General features: G+C 35.9%; 1 protein-coding gene across 7 annotated transcripts in view; it reads left to right on the top strand.

Moving 5' to 3' along the window:
- RGS7 (regulator of G protein signaling 7) overlaps positions 1 to 20,499 on the top strand; it is a 221,830-nt gene that overhangs the window by 158,340 nt on the left and 42,991 nt on the right. For 5 of the 7 annotated variants that reach the window (XM_061989810.1, XM_061989814.1, XM_061989816.1 and 2 more), the window contains 4 exons: positions 6,133 to 6,184; positions 18,118 to 18,182; positions 20,007 to 20,083; positions 20,217 to 20,298. In XM_061989810.1, coding sequence (XP_061845794.1) covers positions 6,133 to 6,184; positions 18,118 to 18,182; positions 20,007 to 20,083; positions 20,217 to 20,298 — 276 coding nt within the window. The remainder of the gene's footprint in view (positions 1 to 6,132; positions 6,185 to 18,117; positions 18,183 to 20,006; positions 20,084 to 20,216; positions 20,299 to 20,499) is intronic. The other 2 variants (XM_061989817.1, XM_061989815.1) reach the window with 1 other exon arrangement.

The raw sequence follows: 20,499 nt of genomic DNA, 5'->3' as shown, positions 1-20,499 counted from the left end.
CCTTTATCAGTGCCCTTATCAATTTTTTCACTCCCTGCTCAGACATGCTTTCTTTCCCAGTGCTTTCCATGCCCATCCTCTTTCCAGGTTAGAAGAGGAGTAACAGAGTCAAAATCTTTATTGTTTCCAACTACTTCAACTTCTTTTTAACTAACTCTGAGCTAACTGTGGAGCACTACTTACTGGCATCCTTCCTTTATGGGCTTGAAAGTGCTAGACAAACAATCTTAGAAGGAGATCATTTGAGTCAACTGCAGTAAGTGAATGTAAAACTGAATGCCTGTGATTTGTGAAATCCATCATGTAAAATATTTGAGACTGTGTATAACTGTTTTTTAGCAGACTTGATTTCTGCTGTTTACAGAGACTCACTGGTGCCTGTGAGAAGAATGGCAGTAATATGCAAAGGAAGGTTTATGAGTGGTTTGAATATCCCTCCCCCATTCCAGTAATTAGATTTTAAAAGATTTCATGGAGTGGAGCAGCTTCAGAAACAACAATTCTTTTCTTATTACTATCAACAAGGAATAGCTGAAAGCTGCTTTATGATTCCCATCCTAACTAATGCCATTTAATGCATAGAAATTAATCATGTTTTCTGAAAACTGATAGGCAACACTGATTTTTACAAGTGGCTGTTTCATTAGCTCAGATATTATTATTGATTAATTTTATGGTAGAACCAAAGCAGATCTGTTTGATTTATCACAGGATTGCTCACGATGCATAGCAGCTGTTTCTGCCAATTTGTTTAGAGAACAATTTGTGTTATATTACAGGGTTTTGTTTGAATTACTTTATTAACAGGAGGATTATGGATTTCTGTGATTAGGTTTACCTAATTGTATTAGTCTCTAATTCAAGAGAACAAGTGTATGTTTGTGTATGCAAAAACAATTTTCTGTCAATGGTGTAAAAGATCCTTGTGATAGTCCATTTTGTTCAAAATGCTTAAATGACTATATGATCACATGTGTAGTGCTAGATAAGCCTTATTTTTCTAGCTGCTGACTTTTACTGGCTGCTTTTTCGAATTACAAGTACAATAAAACAAAGTGCCTAAAAGTGTACTGCTGCAAACTGGCAGCATTATTTCTGCCTAGGCTGATAAACAGTACTTGACTTTCCCCAAATTATTCTACCACCCACCTTCCTTCCGGCTATAAGTGGGATGTCATAGCAAAATGACAAATGTTCCCTGTTTAATGCTTGTTCATGATGATCTGCTTCACATTTCCTTCTGAGGAAAAATAAAATTCTTAAGGATGATAATTCCTTCACATTTTTTACATTTAAAAAACCCCTTGATATTCCAAAAACTTCTCTTTTAAAATGGTAGTGTTAAGGTATATATTATACCATGTCTGTAACTCTTCTGAGGAGAATGTTCACTTTCTAAATCATGAAACAAGATTGTATAATGAAACAGAGATTTTATAATGTTTGTGTTATAGAAGTATATGGTATTGCAAGGAATGTTATAATTCTTCTACAGTATACTTCAGATATGTGAGTTGTAACAGTTAAACCAAACTTTGTTTGTATAGTCCAGGTATAGAGAAGGTAATTTACATGGGCAGAGCTTCCTTGCATTGCTCTGGGAGTTTTTTAGTGGATCACATAAGACCAGACAAATTTCTGCATTCATTTCCTATTCTCATTTCTGACCTCATTTCTTTGAGACCAGACTTATCAGACTCTTCTTCCTTCCTAATCTTTCCTTGTTGAACAAGGCAAATCTTCTTCCTCTAGTCTTCATGGATAACCTCTAGCAAATTTGTCTAAGGCATTATTGAATATCTGGACTGTGAAATATCTGTGAAATTGTGTGTGGACTTTTAAAAGAGAAAATGAAAACTGTAAACTCAGTGCATACATGCATTATGTGATTAAACTATATGAGATCTGTAACATGTAAGAGACAAAGTAAACTTCAGACTCCATTTGTAGGAGAATCAGGTTTTTGAAGCCAAAGGTTCCAAGAATTTCAGTCTGAGACTTTGTGTAAGCTTGATGTTTAACTTTCCTGATAGCACAGCTTGTGACAATTTCTGCGGAAGTAGAAACCCGGGAGACTCTGGGACTGAGGATGATTGATGCCGGGGTGATAGGAGTGCACTTAAAGCATGCCCCTGAAGAACAGACAGGCAAGAGCCTCTGGTGCACATGATGGCCAGCCTAAACAGGGGGCCTTGATAGACATTTCCCCCAAATCTTACTGTGACATCCTAATAACAGAATTGTACCATGATAAGACTCTGGTGATAAGGTTTCTCCCTGTGTCTTTTCTCAGCCAGGAGCAACATTGCTTGAGATTTACTTTTATTGCTACAATTTGTCAAGGGGTATTCCAGTTTATTCAGTGTACAAGACATGTGGCAAGGTAGATTGAGGTAGACTGTTAGTACTAAACAATTAGGCAAGAAAATGTGGAAAAATTACCTTTGGAAAAATGTCTGTCATTTTAACTACCAACAAGTTTATTGTTGATGGATTTTTTCCACACAATTACAGCATTGCAAAATCATTTAAATGGAAACCGATTTGTTAATCATGTTTCATTATAAGTGTCTCCTGTTTTTTTAAAGATTGTTCTTGATTATTTGGACTTTCCATTAAGTTTCAGCCCTCTCCCTTGCCACTCCTTTTTTTCTACCTGATTTCAGGACAATTTTCCCTGTCTCTGTACTCACCAATGCCATTTCCTGGTTTTAATGTGAAGAATAGTTGTGTACTCTTTGAATACAATTTTATCAGCAGCTGTAGCTGCTTTTGAGCAGCTGTCTTATGGTGATAGCATAATTATTTTTGGGTAAGAAAGTAATGTAAGGACTTTGCCTTGGTTAAAATGTATAGCATCTACTGTTTATTTCTCATCTAGTAAGAGTTTTACACTATCAGTGACTTCATATGGTTTTGAAAAATCCAAATTTTAGTAACCTTTAGCTTTTAAGGATTAAAAAATGGATAGTGCAGTACACATGTTCACTCTAGACACTTGATCTAGAAATATTAGAATAGACTAGATCTAGAAATATTGGAATATACAAAATGTCAGCTTTTCCTCTTTTCTGGAAAACCCTTAAGATTCTGTGATTCTTCTTGCTGCAGTTTTCTGAAGCTCCTCCATCTTATACGTTTTATTTATTGATTTATTTTTTAAAATAACCACTCATTTTTCAAAGGTTATTTGAATGAATAGTTTTTTACATGTAAAACTTGCCTTTCAGGTAACTTACACTCCTAACATCATGCAAATAATCCAATACTTGTGATTACTCTTTCCAGTTAGAATGTAGTGTCTATAGAGGATTAGGGATAGAGGAGAAAGAGACGTACCAGAGCAAAAATTTCGTCATAATATTTACACATGTATCTCACAGTGCTGAGGAACCAGGAGTCATTATTTAGTGCTAAGGCTTCTTTGTTTTCCTACAAATAAATACTATCTACTCACATGAAAAAAAACAATGATTCCTCAAGTGTTTTGAGCTGAATTTCTTCCGGCCTCTAACCTGAGCTGTTTGACCTCATATAAATATTTAACTTCCTGATTTTTTTCTTCCTCTATACTTTGCCCCGTAGTCATATCTTCATATCAAAATTAATTTTACGCATGTTCACAGAGCTGATTGCAGGCAGATTTGAACTTTGTTCCCAGTGGGAGCCATCTGGCTGGAGGCCAGCTCTAGTCACACTGCAGTACTTGAGCTGATGAGCTGTACTTCTCAGCAGGTCCCATTAAATGCATCTGAGCACCATGCAGTCAGGGTCTCGCCTTGCTGTTCAGAGGCAGCTTGTGCCTGCCTAGTTCAGAAAGTCAGTAAGGAGAGTTCATATCTGGGTGTCACTCCCTGGACAGAAAGAACTTTATCTGACCACAGTCTACCTCCTTCTGGATATCCAAGCAGGGAAAGCATTTAATAATCTTCTGTACTTATCTATACAAATTGTTATTTGAACCCCTTTCTCATATTATAGTACTTGCCTTACATTGGGGTTTCGTCTTGGCTTACATTCATTATTGAAACTTTCATATTGATTTATTATGTGCTTTGCTAATTAAAAGTCATGTTCTTTTTTAACTTTTTTGCTTCTATCTCCCTGGCACAGGGAGGCTTAGACTCATCCTTAGTAGTATACACATTAAGTTGTGCTTTTACAACTATTTGGTTTTCGTGTTTATTTGATTGGAGATCGCCTGTGTGGTTGTGCTGGCCTATCACTACACTTTCTCTCTAAAGGTACTTAGATGTTTAGTACAGTCTCTTTCAATAACTGCTATCTCCATTTCATCTCTTTGTCCCTTGGTTTACTTTCCCAAGAGACTTCTGCATTTTCTCTGAGCGTGTTGGCCCTCATGCTGCTATACTCATCTTTGCAGAATGTCAGTCTCATCCTGCAGTCACTTTCACTAAGAGTACTATACACATGCAAAGTCTTGGTCAAATATTCTCTATTTGATCCGTTCCCTTGAAAATTTCATTCAGCTTCAGCTTTCCTATGTTAGAAACAAATCATGCCATCAGGGCATACCTTTTCATCCTTCAGAAAGACCTTGGCCACCTCTGCCTCTTAGTGAGCTAAAGTGACATTTCACAACCTTCGAGGTTCTGCCCGCTTTCCGATACTCTGTTAGCACCCACACTCCCTCCCCAATGATGTGCAAATTCAAATAAAAGTTTGATGTGCTATTTTAGCTAAATACTGAAAACAGTAATATCAGATTTATCCTTGATTGATATGATATCTCTGAGAGCCTCTCAGAACTGTTTCTTTCAGTATTCCTGATGGCTGGTGGTAGCTTTTCGTTTTTATATGAAAGAGTGTATTCCTCCTCCTACATCATAAATGTATAATTGTGAACATATAGCATTTCCTCTAGTGAAATGAGCGTCAAAAGCAATTTTAGTATTTGCTCAAAACCAGAAGACTGAATTTATTTTTTAATCTCATCTGGGATGGGAGTATATGTAATTTGTCGAGAGGAGTTTTAATATGGAATTTTACCCATACAGAGAGGAAGTATGCCCACTTGGAAGAATCTCTGTCTCTTTACTTCTGAAAAGGTTCTTCCCTTCACCTTACTCCAGCCATCTTCCATCATAACTGCTATCTCCTCCCTAAATACAATCTGAGCCCCAGAAGTTTCAGCTTCCTTCAGTCCTGTTGATTTCCAGCTTAACATTAAAACAATTTTGAGGGAAATAAGCAGCAAGAGATGTTTCCGTTTTTGCAGCTGGGAGATCTTTGAGGAAAAAAAAAACCAGTCAGAAATAGAGTAAGGCAGAAGTTTTTCATTATGGAAGCACCTGTGTTTTGAAATACCACTCAGACTAGTCTACATATTTAATGAGATTAATTCAGATGCTCAAATAGTATATAATTCTCTACACATGTGTGTGTGTATTTATATGAATGTGTTATGTATAAATACTACAATACTTTTCATTTTAACGAGAAGTTACCATTAAAGAAATTAAGTTAATAGTATGAAAAAATTACTGTATAGTCTTATATTCTTCATTTGGTAGAAGTGAATTATTTTAACAATGCATTTAGCACAGTTTTAATAAGCATAGTACTGAACTAGTTATCAATATTTTTGCTGCTTTTCCATTAAAAGAATTTAAAAAAATAACAAATGAAAATAACTTCTATAACTTTATGAAAACAGGTAGTGTTTAGTGTCATTTTTAAACAAAGAACTCCTAGGAAAGAGTATTAATATGTACTTGTGAAAACTCTCCAAAATCAAGAACTGAATGTACTTCAATCTATCTTCTGTCTTTTCACCTCTAAAACTATTTCTTCAGGACATGCAAGAGGTATGTTGCTAGGGAAGATGAAAAAGACAGCCTCCCTATCTAGTCTTCTGGGTTTTGTTCCCTTAACCTTAAGAATAAAAAGAACACTTTGTTCCTCTTTTTCAATGCTATTCTGACATTAGTGTGAAAAACAAGTGTACAAAAGTAATTTTCTGTTTTGATGTCTATTTCAAAATTGTCAAGTTAACAATATAGTAGATCTACCAAAAATGAAAATTGACTCTGAAAACCAGTATCAATCCAAGGACTGTATAATGCTTGCATTGTCTAACTTGAGTTCCCTACTTTTTTGTTTTGTCTATAGACACCCTATTTTTGGCCATCAAATTGTTGGGAGCCGGAAAACACAGACTATGGTCAGTGTAGAAATCTTTCCTATTTCTTTCGGGAATCATGTATTATATGAATGAACACATCATTGCAGTCTGTCTTGTTTAATCATCCCACTATTAAAAATGTAACTATGTTATGTAACTCCTGTGCAAGAACTGCTGACATTAAAGTTAATATGTTGTTACCTCTTTCAGAGTTTATTAAAGTCAGATTTGGAGTTTAAAAAAAACAAACCAAAACCCCTCAGAACTCATCGAAACTCATCTTGCCATGTACAACTTCTGTTTGCTCCAGGAAGTGTAATTACTTACTGTGACAAAATCTCATTGAAGTCGAGGATGCTTTACTGATGGTTGTGTAATAGTTGTTATCAGATTAAGACCCAAAGGTGTGCCTCATTTAGATCTTTTATTTCTGACTTACAACATGTGGGAAATTATTTATTGTGGGAACGTATGGCCAAATATGAGCTATATTAGAAGATACCTTGTTTATTTGCTTGTTTCTGGGGTTTTGTTCATAAATTATGTATTATAATTACTGATGTATGCCTACGAAAAACTGAAGATATTAGGTAGTTAAATATTTCAAAAAATCTCATTAAAAATTATAACCGAGATTAGGTGTCTCAGTACACCAAATAGTGACCTAATTTATAAAGATAATGGATTATTTATGATCAGTCTCCATTCCAATCCAGACTGTAAGTATTCAGCTCATTTGAAGACCAGGTCATTTATTTAGGTAACTAAGCAAGTACATGATAGCTTACCTTTTCAAAGCTCAAACTTTGAAAGTCTCTGTTTACCACTTTTTAGAAATTTAGATTCATGCTCACTTGCTATATGGATTCAATCTCAGCCCTTGGGAGATGAAGACCATAGGGATGGATAGTTCCAGTAGATGCTTCTTTCCTTTCTCTAGCAGACAGAATTTAATTTAAAATATGTTGCTAAGTAAAACGATTTTAAGCTGAGGCTCTCAGCAGAGCTGAGTGCCTGAGAGTTTCCTCATTCTATGTAAGGGGAAAGATATTCATCCCTCTTCAAAATACCAATTTTAAGATGTCCAGTAAATAGTTTTTGAAAGCTAGAAAGGAGTAATTCATACTACACCTGAGTGATTAGTCACTCCATATGGGGAAGTCAGTCACTGAAGGAGAACTGCTTGATTTACTACTTCTTACAATTTTTTTTCCTTCCTTTTAAAGTGTTATTTGCATTCCTCAGAGAGGCACTTCAGTATAGTCTCCTAATATGTTAAATATCAGAAAGTCATTTACTGTGGTTTTAAGAGATATTGAGTTGTTTAGCTGTAATGTGTATTGCATTATCAAGGGGATTTTAATAAATAAATACATACTTAACAAGTCTGAACTTGAGATCAGGATGAGAACGTTTCTATTAATATCTTTTAATCTAAATCATGAGATACTAACTTTCTAGTCACAGTTGATCACTGGATTAGGCAATGAATTACATACCTTAGTAAATAGAAATCTTATATACTCTGTACAGTTTTTGCATGCCAGAAATACAGAATTAAGATTGGGATTACTTTCTTCATCACGCATGGTTATTCAAACAGTGAATGGACTCATTTGAGAGCTTTTGGGATTGGAATATTAGATCTGTGAAGTACGTTCCAGTTGGTAAATTTAAGATCTTCTATTACAGAGGAGTGAAGGAGGGGAAAGCCCCAACCCTGACATCTCATTGCTCCTTCCAAGTCCTGAGACAAAGGTGCAAGCCTGTAAGAAACCTACCTGTACCTCCCATATGCAACAGGCTCAGAGCCGAGCACAAGATCCTCATAAGGTTGCCATGTGTTGCCATAATTGGCTAATGCTAGAGTATTTGCAGGAAAAGACAACTTTTCAATAGTTTTCCTATTAGGTTAGCATCTTTCCAGTCCTAGAAATCAGAATTTGTCTTGTGGCCTGAGGAAATTTTTCCCATAACTTCCTCTGAATATAAAGCGAGGGCAGATAAGAGGAGAACTGAATATGACTGCTTGCAAAAAGGATCACATAACTGTTATAAATAATAAATTAATTAATTGTTAATAATCATAGAAATAGGAAAATCAATAATCCGAAATAAATCTAAAGTAGAATTGGAACAATTTGGGGATATTAAAGGATAAATTATACCTCAAATACACTCCAAAGAGGTTCTGTAGATTTTCACAGTAGTTCTGTTTCTTACTAGAAAAAATAATACATGGAATTTATGTTGCTACACATGTAGAAATACATTTCATTCTTGTCATGTATTTTGGTGCTGTTCAATGATTCCATGTTCATTAACTTGTCCTGTAAAAGTTTGAAACTGCACCTTCTAAAATAAATGACTGTGGTAGGCACTAGGAGTCTCTCAAGACCAGCAAGAAATAGGCTTTCTCTGTAATCTTTATCTAAGTTATTAATACAGTAAACCGCTTTCTTTGATGTTGACCTAATTTTACAAGTCTTGAAAATGCACTACAATTTTATTTTAATTTAAAATTACTCCCAACCACTTACAATTACTCACAGCTAGGCTACTGTCCAGAATTTAATGTGCTGCAAGGAAAATAATTAAAATGAAATTATAAATTAAATGAGATTGAGATAGTGCACATGTTTGTTTATTACCAGACCTAACTTAGGAACAATTACTGTTTACATCTTTGTATAATAGGTTCTTATCTTCTTAACATATAATTTCTTATTCCATGTAAGTTTTTAGTATCAAGTATTTTCATTTTAAAAAATCTGTCTGAAGAAAATATGAAAAAAGAAGACATGAAAACAGCTTCTTCCAAAATATGAAGAAAGTGCAAGGCCATTTTCATAATGAAACTATAGTGCAATAATGTGTCTTGGCAGCAAAATAAATACTTGCATTAATTTATTGTATGTCAAAGTAGAATCATTTAGCCTTTGGTTTTGATTGTAAAGAAATATTTAGTCTTTAAGTTGCTTGCAGCTATCAAAATATTGAGTATCTAATAATTCTGAGTTTGCTAAGAAATTTTTAATTTTTCCAGAGTGCCGAAAATCTTCCTTTTTCTTGAAAATCATGCATATGAGATTCAAGAGAAATGCCTCAATTGTCTTTTAATTTTTCAAAAGGCATGTTCTTGACTTCTAACTGCTGAAGATATCTAATTTCATGTTGAATATCTTGGAGTCCACCCATGCAGGACATATTGTTCTGTGTAGAATCTCATTGGTTTCAGTGGGATTTTGCAAATAGAAGTAGGCATATTAACAATAACAATAAGCATTTCTAAGGCCAACGTAGTTCAAATCACTTTCCATTTTCTGGGATTTACGTCATGTTCCTGAATTATGGTTTGATTTTGTGGCAAATAGAGTTCTATGTCAGTTCAGAAAACTGTCTCTGGAAAAAAGTGCATCTAAAGTCTGAGTTTGTGACCAACCTGTAATCATCTCTTTTCTTACAGATGTAATTTTGTAACTGTCATGATTCTTTTTTTTTTTTTTTTTTTCCCCTGGTAGAATAAAAATAGATCATGTAATTAAGAATTAAGTAAATATGGAGACTTACCAGGTGCATTGCGTTTCAGAAAGGGGAAATATAATGTCACATATGAAATTGTTATTTCATATGAATTCAGCTTCCGTTTTCATGGGACCAGTCAGATTCTCTTAGAGGTTTAGTGACTCACAGCTGTTGCAAACTGGAGGAATTCACTTCCTTACTGTTCTCTTTTTTGAATGAGGTAACTAAGAAATATGAAAGGCTTGGGAAAAATTCCATTTTTCACAAAATAGCAACTATTTTAGTCTTTGAAAAGTCCAAGCCTAAGACTAAGCAAACACATCAACATGTTGGTGACAATGCAAGGACCTTATAAGAATTCAAATACATAACATATGAAGAATTTTTAACTTTTACTGATTTTTCTCTAGTGCACTTTTATTGACAGACTCAAAAGTGCCTGTGACACACATGTTTTCTTACAGTTAATGGCAAATTAAAAAAAAAAAGAAGTATTTTCAAAGGAGAGACAAGGTAAAACTTTGAAAGAGCCACAGTTGCTCATAGTGTTAAGGAGATTTGGACTAATACTAGAAGAGAACTGTCAACTGAATCTATATATTTGCAAGAGAATGCTGTTTGAACCTTGTAAGTTTACGTGTATGCATTTCTCCTAGATGACTTTAAAATGGGAGAGGATTGCAGAATCTTGTTAAGTTATGGAGAATACAGTAAATAACTGATAATGCAACATGAATTTAAGAGTGCCTAACTGTGTGACCTGTAAATGATACTAAATGAGACTATTTTTATATATATTCAAAGCAATTTCTTAACTTTTGCTGCTATGAAGAAGGAAATGTCCATATTTTCAGTAGCCTTCTAGGTAAATTTGTGGACTGTAAAGGCAGTCTTCTAGGAAATTAGATCACTTACAGGAAAAAAATAAAATAAAAGCATCCCTAATAATTTGTTCCTTTTAAAATTGTGAACTCCATGTCTGGGTAAGTGCTGCCTGTAAACTTCTGTAACAGTTCTATAGATATTCATGGATTTATTATCCAGTCTGAGTAACAGCAAAATAGGAAATCCATCTTTTGCTCTGTGAAAGTGATTGCCTTATTGCTGTTCTTCTGCAGCATTTTTGTGAAAGTAGAATTCTGTCCTTTTAAAATTTTCTTGATAACCAGCTAACAAGTCAGTGTGTACAAAGTTTCTTTCCTAATGTCACCTTACTTCTTGAAAGTAAATCAACAGAGCCTTCTGTATTCAGCCTCTTCTGCTCCGTTCTGAATATGAGACATCACACCTGGCTCACCTGCCACTCCTCTGCCAAACTTGCAGTCATGATAAAGAGTATGTAGTGCACAAAAAGTAATTGCAATCATGCATCGTATTTTCCACATATTGAAAATTTTAGTATAATTTTCTCTCTAGAGTTTGTTGTGTAGTTATTTTACATGCCCAGCTTCAAGTATCTCTGTGAAAATTTGATGAGGAAAATGACAAGAATTTTTTGTCATTCATCACGCTATACCCTTTACCATTGAGTAACTAGCTAGGAGAACTGTACAGAGGATCCATTATACACTTCCTTTGCCCAAATGCTCAGACAGAATTCCCAAGGCAACAGTTTCTTAGCAGGTGATTTGTGTTTGAAAAGTATTAAGCTCTATTGCTTACCTGAACTCTGCTGGAAAACTGCATGTGCTCAGCATCTCTGGAAATCACTCCATAAATATGAATCAGTAGCTTGGGGTAAAACTAGTAGCAGAGTAGCATTTGCTTTGATATAAATTGTCAGATATGTATTTGTTAAAATTTATGCCATGAGAATGAGGAGAAATTTACCAATATAGTGTAGATAGTTTCTGGAGAGCTCTGCAGTTCTATAATATTAAATCCAGTCCAGTTCTTGGTTTTTCAACAGCTAGTGTCAGCTAGAGTATGTCAGCAATGACTTTGCAAGCAGTCCTCATAGGTTCTTAATAGAGATCCCATCTTTAAGGACCTGCCTCAAATTCTCAAAATTTGCTGATTTCTAAGTGTGGTAAGAAACAGACTCTTTCCACCAGACTCAAGTAATCTGCTAAATTGTTACTAAGACTGAAGTGTGGCTACTTAAGTGAGATTCTTTGAGAAACTACATATACAGAATAGATTGACTAAGACCTTGGTGGCAAGACTCACTTGAGTAATACAGTCTATCAAGAAGAATAGTCTCTCAAGAACATGTAGCTGTGGACAGTGCTTGCTATGAATAAAATTTAATGTGAGCAGAACCGAATCAAATGAGCTTCAGGAAAGAGACTTACATTAGCAGAAATATTGAAGAGGTGACCTGTAAGTTTTTTTCCCACTCTGAATTTGTATCTCATTATATTTCTCTGCAGAGCTGCCTAATTCATTCTTTAGGGGCTATCCCTGTCATATACATGATGAGAAGAAAGTCTCACTTCGACAAGCAAGTCCTGAATTTTGTTCTGATCCTTGCTAACTCTGACACTGACAGATCACTGAGTGAAGGCTCATAAGCAGAAGCCACCTCCCGAAAATGCTTTCCAGTCAGCTCTCCACTTTATAGAGTATTGTACTTACCTGAATTTTTCTTTCCATCAATGTGTAACTTGTTTCCATAGTATGTGGAACATCGAAAATGGATTTGGCCAATACACTTTTATGCACATGTATGGAAAGGTAACTGACCTAAGTACATGTTTTCTGCAGCATTGTTTTAAAAGCGTTACATCAAAAGCATTGATAATCTGCATCTAGGTACCCTATAAATAGAGGTAATATTCCTTATCAAAATAAGTTCTGAGATTTATGACCATGACTTGTAATTTGTCAGAATTGCTTTCAAATTACCTTGTTGAATAAACTAAATAGGTCTGCCTGTTGCATGATTAATATGGAAATTAGAGCTTCCAGACCATGAAGAAAGCAGTGACAAAAAATGCTTTTTCTGTAGTCAGTGTCGTGCCACTGATAGGCCATTGCTATGTGGGCATCTGAATAATTGTGTGCTTTGTCAAGTAATGGCCCCTTCTGATGCCATCTCTATAGCTCATTATTGCAGTTTAGAAGAATTACACATCCTAAGTGGCAAAATCGGTGTATTTGAATTTGTTGCACATACTCTTCTTAGAGGCTTTTTAGCTAAAGCATCTTCAATCTGAGAGCCTTAAGAGGAGATACTAAGGATTTTTTTTTTTTTTTTGCCAAAGCAAGATGTTAAATTCTTGAATGTGAATTGAAATAATGATAACATCAAGACGTATAAAATAACACAATGGAAGCCATTTTAAACTAGAATTGACAACAGGATAGTCTTCATTTGATCCTATAGTTTTCATAGCTTGCTCTTCCAGACCTCTTTTTGTCACCCTGCAGGACTTTCCCAGACCAATTTGCCTTTTTTCTTATTCTTGAGCTCTCTGTTAGCTTGAAATTTGTTTTCTCTCTTACCTGTGATTTAAGTAAGAAAGTCCTCTACACATCTAAAGCTATAGTCAAATTGCATTCCTTAAATGTTATACAAATATTGTGGTCAAAAAAGAGAAGAGAAAAGTATTTCAGAAGCTGTGTCTTTGAACGTTTGACAATTTCATGCCCATAAGATATCATGGTCTTCTTCTAACTTAACGCTATTAGCACTTATCAAATAATAGTTCTTTTATGGATACAGGAGGCTTCTCTGTTCACCTAAAAGTTGTCACCTTTTTTTTAAGACCAAATGAAATTCACTTGCCATCGTAAAGAGGAATTTTTGCTTTTTTTTTCAATTGAGTAAAAGCAGAGATGCCCTAAAGATGTAGAAATTTTGCTACTTAAATAAGATAGTTGATTTCATTTTTGCCATCCTGCAATCATGTTCTATGCCAGGTGCCATGTAATTCTCCATCTGATGCAGGCACTTGCATATGGAGGGAGAACTTCTATCTGCCCACAAGGCACTTTGGAACCCTTATACTTTCCAGTACTCTCTTTAAATACTGGCTAGGCATGTACACACTGATCCTGAAACCAGAATTTTGACTTACAGAGAGTATAAATGTAATCTGGCCCCAAGGAGATGAAGGGAGTTCACTGAAAGTTACACCCACCATCTGGGGCTAAATCAAGCTGTAACATCACTGGCACTGTTACAATTATGTTTAGGTTTGTGTACATGGTGGTGGATGTGTAGGTGGCATTTTCCATGGTCTTCCATTGAAATTTGGCTGAGATTGTTTCTCTGCTGTGGTGACCGGGAAAATGTAGCCTCTGTTTACAACAAGCTTAAATTCCCCAATATAACTTTTGGGTGAAAACTCTGTTATTTTTCAGTAAATGTGTACTCAGTCCAATTTCTTGGTTCCAGAATGAAACCTGTTAATATTACTAAGATCTTATTTAAAGAAAAAGGTCTATAGATGTTCCTCAGGAAATTTAAAGTACAACTGAGCAGTCAGGAATGTAAACCAAAGGTGACTAACCATGAAAATTAGTTATTTCGAGTGTAAAAGTTTAAAGTCATGCAAGAGATACCCTCTTCATGTAACTCTTTCTAGAACATTATAATCTCACTTTAAGCTCTAACATTGCCCACAGTTTGTGAACATCCTGAATGAATTTTCAAGAGTGAGTAATCTATATTTACTGCACAGCTACCAAAGTGTGTTTTGGTACTGGTTTGTGGTTCAAATGCCCTGAACGTCTTTGATTATGAAATTTGAGTGTTATTGACTTTTTTTTTTTTCCCTCATGATATTAAGTCACTTCTAAAGCCCAAGCTATAGCATTTAATATATTATCCACTTCAGTGGAGGCAATTATGTTGATTGCAAAAACCATCAGAATACACTGGCTCCAAAAATAAGAGTGTATGTGGAAGTCCATATTTAGCAAATTGATGTTATTAGTTACACCCTGTTCCTTGCATATAATTTATCCATATGTTAAGAGTTTTTCAACACCCCTGTCAAGGAGCTGCAAGAGTGAGAGGGAAGGTAAGCAAGAACTGAGTTCTGGAAACAGCAGACAGGAGCAATGTCCTTACCAACAAAGTCTCAAATGACCAGGAATATCCAAGGTCAAGCCAGGAAGCTAGAGCAGCTGGTTAGAAGCTGATCTAAAATGTAGCTCAAGCCAGGGACAAGGGAACTACCTGGGCTTAAACACAGCTCCTGAGTGCAGAAGGCTTGAGTAGAGACCCTGGATGTGCCTCTCAAGACAGTTACAGTTCTTTGATGTTCTGAGAGCCCTGACCAGGGTCTTTCAGGGGTAGATAAATAGAGAACTATATGGAGAAATTGAGGAGCTTTTAGTTGGTGACTCTTCCTGCAGATTGAACTTTTGTGTGAAGCTGTAAAAACACAACTCATACAAACCCTGGGATTAGAAAAGCAGATGCTATCATTGTCTGAAATGCTGAGGGCTTTGAGAGTAGAATCAGCTGGCATCTTCCTCAGATGCTCAGGGTCATACTGCTGAACACATACAGGTACTTCACATATGTTTTGGTGCAGAAAAGAAGTGGTACCAGTGAAAGATGAGTATTCAAATTTCACATCTCATTGTTCTAAAAGTTGGAAGAACAAAACCTCATTTCTCCGTGGCTTCAAAAGTTTTGTCTGAAAATAAAACTGATTTTCACATTCTTACTTTCCAGCATGCTACTGAATTTTGTCACAGGCTTTGTTACAAAGAATAATGAGATAACAAGATATGTGAACTGCTGAACTCAAAATCCTGAGCTGCTGCCAGCTTTTTGTATGACAAGTAGCTGTTAAATAAATCCTCAAACATAGATTTCTATAAGGATGTAATTGTTAGCACATAGCAATGACAGTAAACTGAGTCAAAGAGTAGAGTGTCCTTCAGGGCTATTTTCTGCTATAGTACCACCTCAGTGGAGATACCTTATTTTCCAAATAAACAAACCTTTCTTGGCCATATTCTGGTTTTCTCACACTGGCACATATAATTGTTTCTGACATAAATAATCCAAGGCTCCTAAAGGAGAGAGGATCTGCATATTCCAGGGAAAAAAGGTCTGAGGGATGAAGGTGATTTTTTTTGAGCCTTGGATAAGAAATGCTCATAATGAAAAACAAATGTTCTTATGTTGACTATTTGCTATGGAATTCGAGCAAAAAGAGGTACTAAAAGAACCTTACAGGGAAAATACCGTATTACAGTCACACAGTGAAGACAAAAATTTTCTTAGACACAATATTAGATTATTAGTATGACAAGCTAATTTCTCTGTCCTGCTCCTGGTGTTGTGGTGTTTGATTAGCCAGTGTTGAGATCACTCTGTGATCTGAAGACAATTTTGTGTTAAAAACCTATCCTGACAGAAAGATCAGCAGCAATGATTTTTGTTGGAAGTAGGAAGAGATGCTAATCCCCAAATATAACCACAATGGGAGGAACTCTAAGCTAACTGAAGATGCCTACCCAGGAAACATGAGAATGTGGTTTACAAAGGCTTCATAAAGTTCAGAGAATAGTGAGTTTGTTTTGTTTCCATTCAGATGGTAGTAAACTGATAGGACTAGACAAAATTTGGCCTCTATAATTATCAGGACTTTCTACACATTTCTATTAAACGTGTTTTATTGCTAACATTTTCAAGGCATTTAGTTGTGTTTTTTCTTGAAAAAACTGATTTTGAGGAGAGGAAAAGAAGCTAAAGGACAAAGACCATCTCCTTAGTATTCTCTTACCACTGTATGGATTGTGGATGCAACTTAGGTAGAAAGGGTGCAGAATTCATCCTCTCATCTTGAGACACTTTAGTATGCATGCCAATACATTAACGTAAGTCTATAATAATATTAAAATGCATGGAAACTGAGCCTATAGAAAATCTTTGTCTGCTATACTTGGTGTGTGACATGGATTTGTAGCTGTATTTGTATTTGAAGATGTTGTAGACATAGAAATTGCTTTGGAATCAGAGGAGATATGGGAGTGCAGGAAGTAGAGAAAGAGACCATTTCTGTTTCTAGGGGTAGAAAGTGAAAAAGTATTAAAGAAAATACACCAGATAGTGCACACAGAAGCCAGGGGTCAGACAAAACCTACATTAAAATATAACTTCGTTTTACTTCAAGTAACACCTCTAAATGCACCTGGAGTTCTTAGAATTGCTTGTCATCAGTGCTACTGAAATATCAAACCAACATCCACTGGAGTGGATTTGCACACATTTGCAGGTAACTTCTCAGAAATAAATGGCTCCACAATTTGACAAGTACAGTTGATTTGATGATCTTAAAAATCAAAGCTGTCTATAAGGTGAGAATTTCCTTCTTCCTAGCAAGAGTTAAATTCCTATGTGAAATTACTCCTCTTTGCTTCTGTAGTGAACAAGTTGGCAGTCAGGAAGCAGGAACATTCCTCACGTAACCAATAAATATGGGCTCTTTTTTGTGATTGTAGAGGTCACAGGTAAATTATGCTTTTCTTACCAACACTGAACAGCAGATTTCTCCATCTCACAGAGGAGAAGATAATCTGAAGTATCAAGGTGGGTAAACATTGCACAGTGAGGTGCTGCACACCGTCATATTGGTGGGGGAAGCTTTACAATATTCAGAGCTGATGTGAAGTATTTGTTGATAAGTACAGTCTATTGAAAGTGTACTTCATTCAAGGGTAAGGGAGGTCGTAAAGAATTCAGGATCAAGCAAAGTGATGATAAACAGTACTGTGTTTTTATGTAGCTTTAATTTTCATAGTCACCCCTGCATCCTTTCACTATTTAGCTGTCAGTATTCCATATTTTTGATTAAGATTCTGCTCTCCTGGAATGAACTGAAGGCAGAAGAGCTCTGCTGAATGATTTTTGATCCAGAAAATGAATTAAAGAATATTTTTTCTCATAAAATTTAGTACTTTTTTCATTTTTTGATCTCATTATCTTTTTGAAATATTGGTTATAGCAGAGTAATGTGAATGACACTTGGATTTTATCTGGAATTAGTTTTTAGCTAAAATCTTCTTAGATTGAAATGTTGTGATTTCTAAATATAGTAAAAAGTAAAAATAAATAAAACCACATATACATGTTCTTAAAAAACTGTTTGACTAATATAGCAGCATCTCCTGATAAAACTCCTAAGCATTATAGGTTATGCACACACAGTTTAAAAAATAGTTTTGCCACTAGCACATTGCCATTTGCAAGAAGAGTTCCCTGGCCATTAAACAACCTCACCCCTAGTATTTCATGCATTTTGTATGTGATGTCTCTTGCATAAAGCAGAATTTATAATTATTTAATGAATCTCTATATCAGACCCATCATTTTAGTTAAAATACTGGTAGCATTGATCCTGTATTTAAAGCACTGTAGAGCAGAGGGAGAAATCAAAACATAAAAAACTAGCAGTAAAATAGAGATGAAGCCTCTAGATTTCTGATCGGTCGTGTTTGTGATGTAGTAGCAAATTCTGTGTTATTTTATTCTATTTCAGCTGTTTACCTCTGCAAGCGTACAATGCAAAACAAAGCAAGGCTAGAGCTCGCAGACTATGAAGCTGTAAGTACCTGGGGAAAAGTAAATTTCTGTGCTGAGCCCAATGAGCATATGAAATTACCCTAAACAAGTGAACTATAAGTATTATGTGTGAAAGCTCATTAGTTACCTGTTTTTGACAATGTGTGGGTCTGACAGTGCTCAGTAATAATAAATGCTATTTGAGAGACCGTAGTGAAGGCTACACTATGAGATTTTGGTCCATCTCTAGTCTTACCCTGTTCAGATCACCATGCCAGGATAAGAAATAACTGTTCACCAATCCCAGATACACTCCAAGTGTTTGAAAGCAACTGTGCTCTATGTGGTGTAAGATTTGAATAAAGGACCTCTGGCAACATGTTCAAAAGCACTTGGTAGCTGTAGAAATATGTATCTCATAATTTAAAATGATATTAATGCTTGAGCCCATGCCCCCTGAGTTAGACAAGTGCCAAGGAGAGTCAGACTAGAGGGACTTCCTACCCCCTGAAAGTTGTGCTGTGCCTCTGGCAAGGTAAGATAATTGAGGCCAGGAAGAGCTGGAAAAAGAGACTCTGATTAGCTGATAAGGATGGCTCTTGATAAGTAAAGACATGTCTTGAATTCCATCCCTATCCCCCTAAAAGTTCCTGAATTTTTCATGAAAATGTCAACATAAAATTCATGAACAGCTCTGGTTCTGTGTTGAAAGCTGTCCAGCTGTGCTACTGTGACATGACAGCAGGATAGTCAGCCAGGCCTCTCAACATGCCAAATACTCCAGCCACAGCACCATGCTGACACACTTTATTGCTTCTCTGGCACAAGCTTGCTTTTCAGTGTACTGCACTGTGGGGTATGCATAATTTTATACTTACATGCCTTAGAAAATTCACCTTCAATGTGCAGTCCAGGAGAGCCTTTACCGGTAATGATAAGATCTCTAGAAAGTCTCTTCTTCACTCTGCAGTCTTTAATTTCAATAAGTATGTCATAGAAATACATTTGCAATGCATAGAAATATAGTTAAAGCAATACTTTTTATTAGGAAGTTTACAGACAATTTTTCATTTAATCTCAGTAGAAGCAGGGCATGAAGGTATCTGGGGTCATTTTGAAGGAAGACCTCAACCTTCTCCATGTTAACAGATTGCATACTGCTGCCATTTAAGTTGGGAGGAGATTGGAAAAGCTCTGTTGCAGACAGTGAAGCTGTTTCAGCATCACTAGAGGCAAGAATTTTACTAAGGTTTTACAAATCTTCCTGTTATTATGAGTAGGCCATAGGATATATATTTTTTTTATACAGTAGTGAAGGACTATAGTCTACATTTTTTTTCAAATGAGAGTAACTGAGGGAGTCGTGGAAGATACCTATACTACCAAAATATTGATAGCTTCTTATTATTGTCAGTCAGCATGGTTCAATGCAAACCATTTGTGTAGATGCCTGATTAGAATTCACATGTGGATCATCCAGTATGGAAAGTACTGCTGTTGTCTTTCAGCATAAGGTACTTTCAAAACAAAAATGTTTCTTTGTATTATCACAAAATTACTCAGCATCCAGTATATAAAAATTCTTCAGAAATCCTATGTTCTGCTGATGGTCACATCCACCTATCTCATCAGAACTTCAAAACTAAAATAATCAGGCATTCAAAAGCAGACAGATCTAGTATTCCATCCTGTGTGGTGTCAAGAAAAGACTTTATATGGTATAAGTAAGGTATGTTTACCCTCATACAGATATAAGTCATATTACGTCTTGGGTGGGGATGGGGGAAGGAGGGAAATATAAGCTAAAAGCTATGAAATAGTAAATAACTTCCAACTGAACGTGCTGAAATTGTGATATATTTTCAGGAGAGTTTGGCCAGGCTACAGCGAGCATTTGCTCGGAAATGGGAGTTTATTTTTATGCAAGCTGAAGCACAAGCAAAGTAAGTTCATTTGAAGGCAAAGACTTGGATTTGCATGCTTCTTGAAAGGAGAAGGGGAGGGAAATGTGACTGGACTCTTCTTATGTTTAAAACTACTGTCATTAGTACTGTTTCATTTAAATATCATTGACAGAGTCGACAAGAAGAGAGACAAGATAGAGAGAAAGATTCTTGACAGCCAGGAGCGGGCATTCTGGGATGTGCACCGGCCGGTGGTGAGTGCTGATGGGGCCACTCTGCCTGTGAGTGGGGCCACCAATAAATGCCAGCTTCTGTGGAGCATTGGGGTAGCCTGGGAACAAGTAAAAGGGCTGTAGGCCCAGGGTTTGAGGCCCCCCTCTCTTTTTTGCAGAATGTATAGTTCATATCATTCTACTGTTGAAGACTGCAGAGGTGTATACTCTTCATTTGGGGTT

The sequence above is a fragment of the Colius striatus genome, chromosome 2 (assembly GCF_028858725.1).
Source record: "Colius striatus isolate bColStr4 chromosome 2, bColStr4.1.hap1, whole genome shotgun sequence".
NCBI classification, from domain to species: domain Eukaryota; kingdom Metazoa; phylum Chordata; class Aves; order Coliiformes; family Coliidae; genus Colius; species Colius striatus.
Note: the sequence above shows the minus strand (reverse complement) of the source record. Positions and strands in the feature narration are given on the sequence as shown.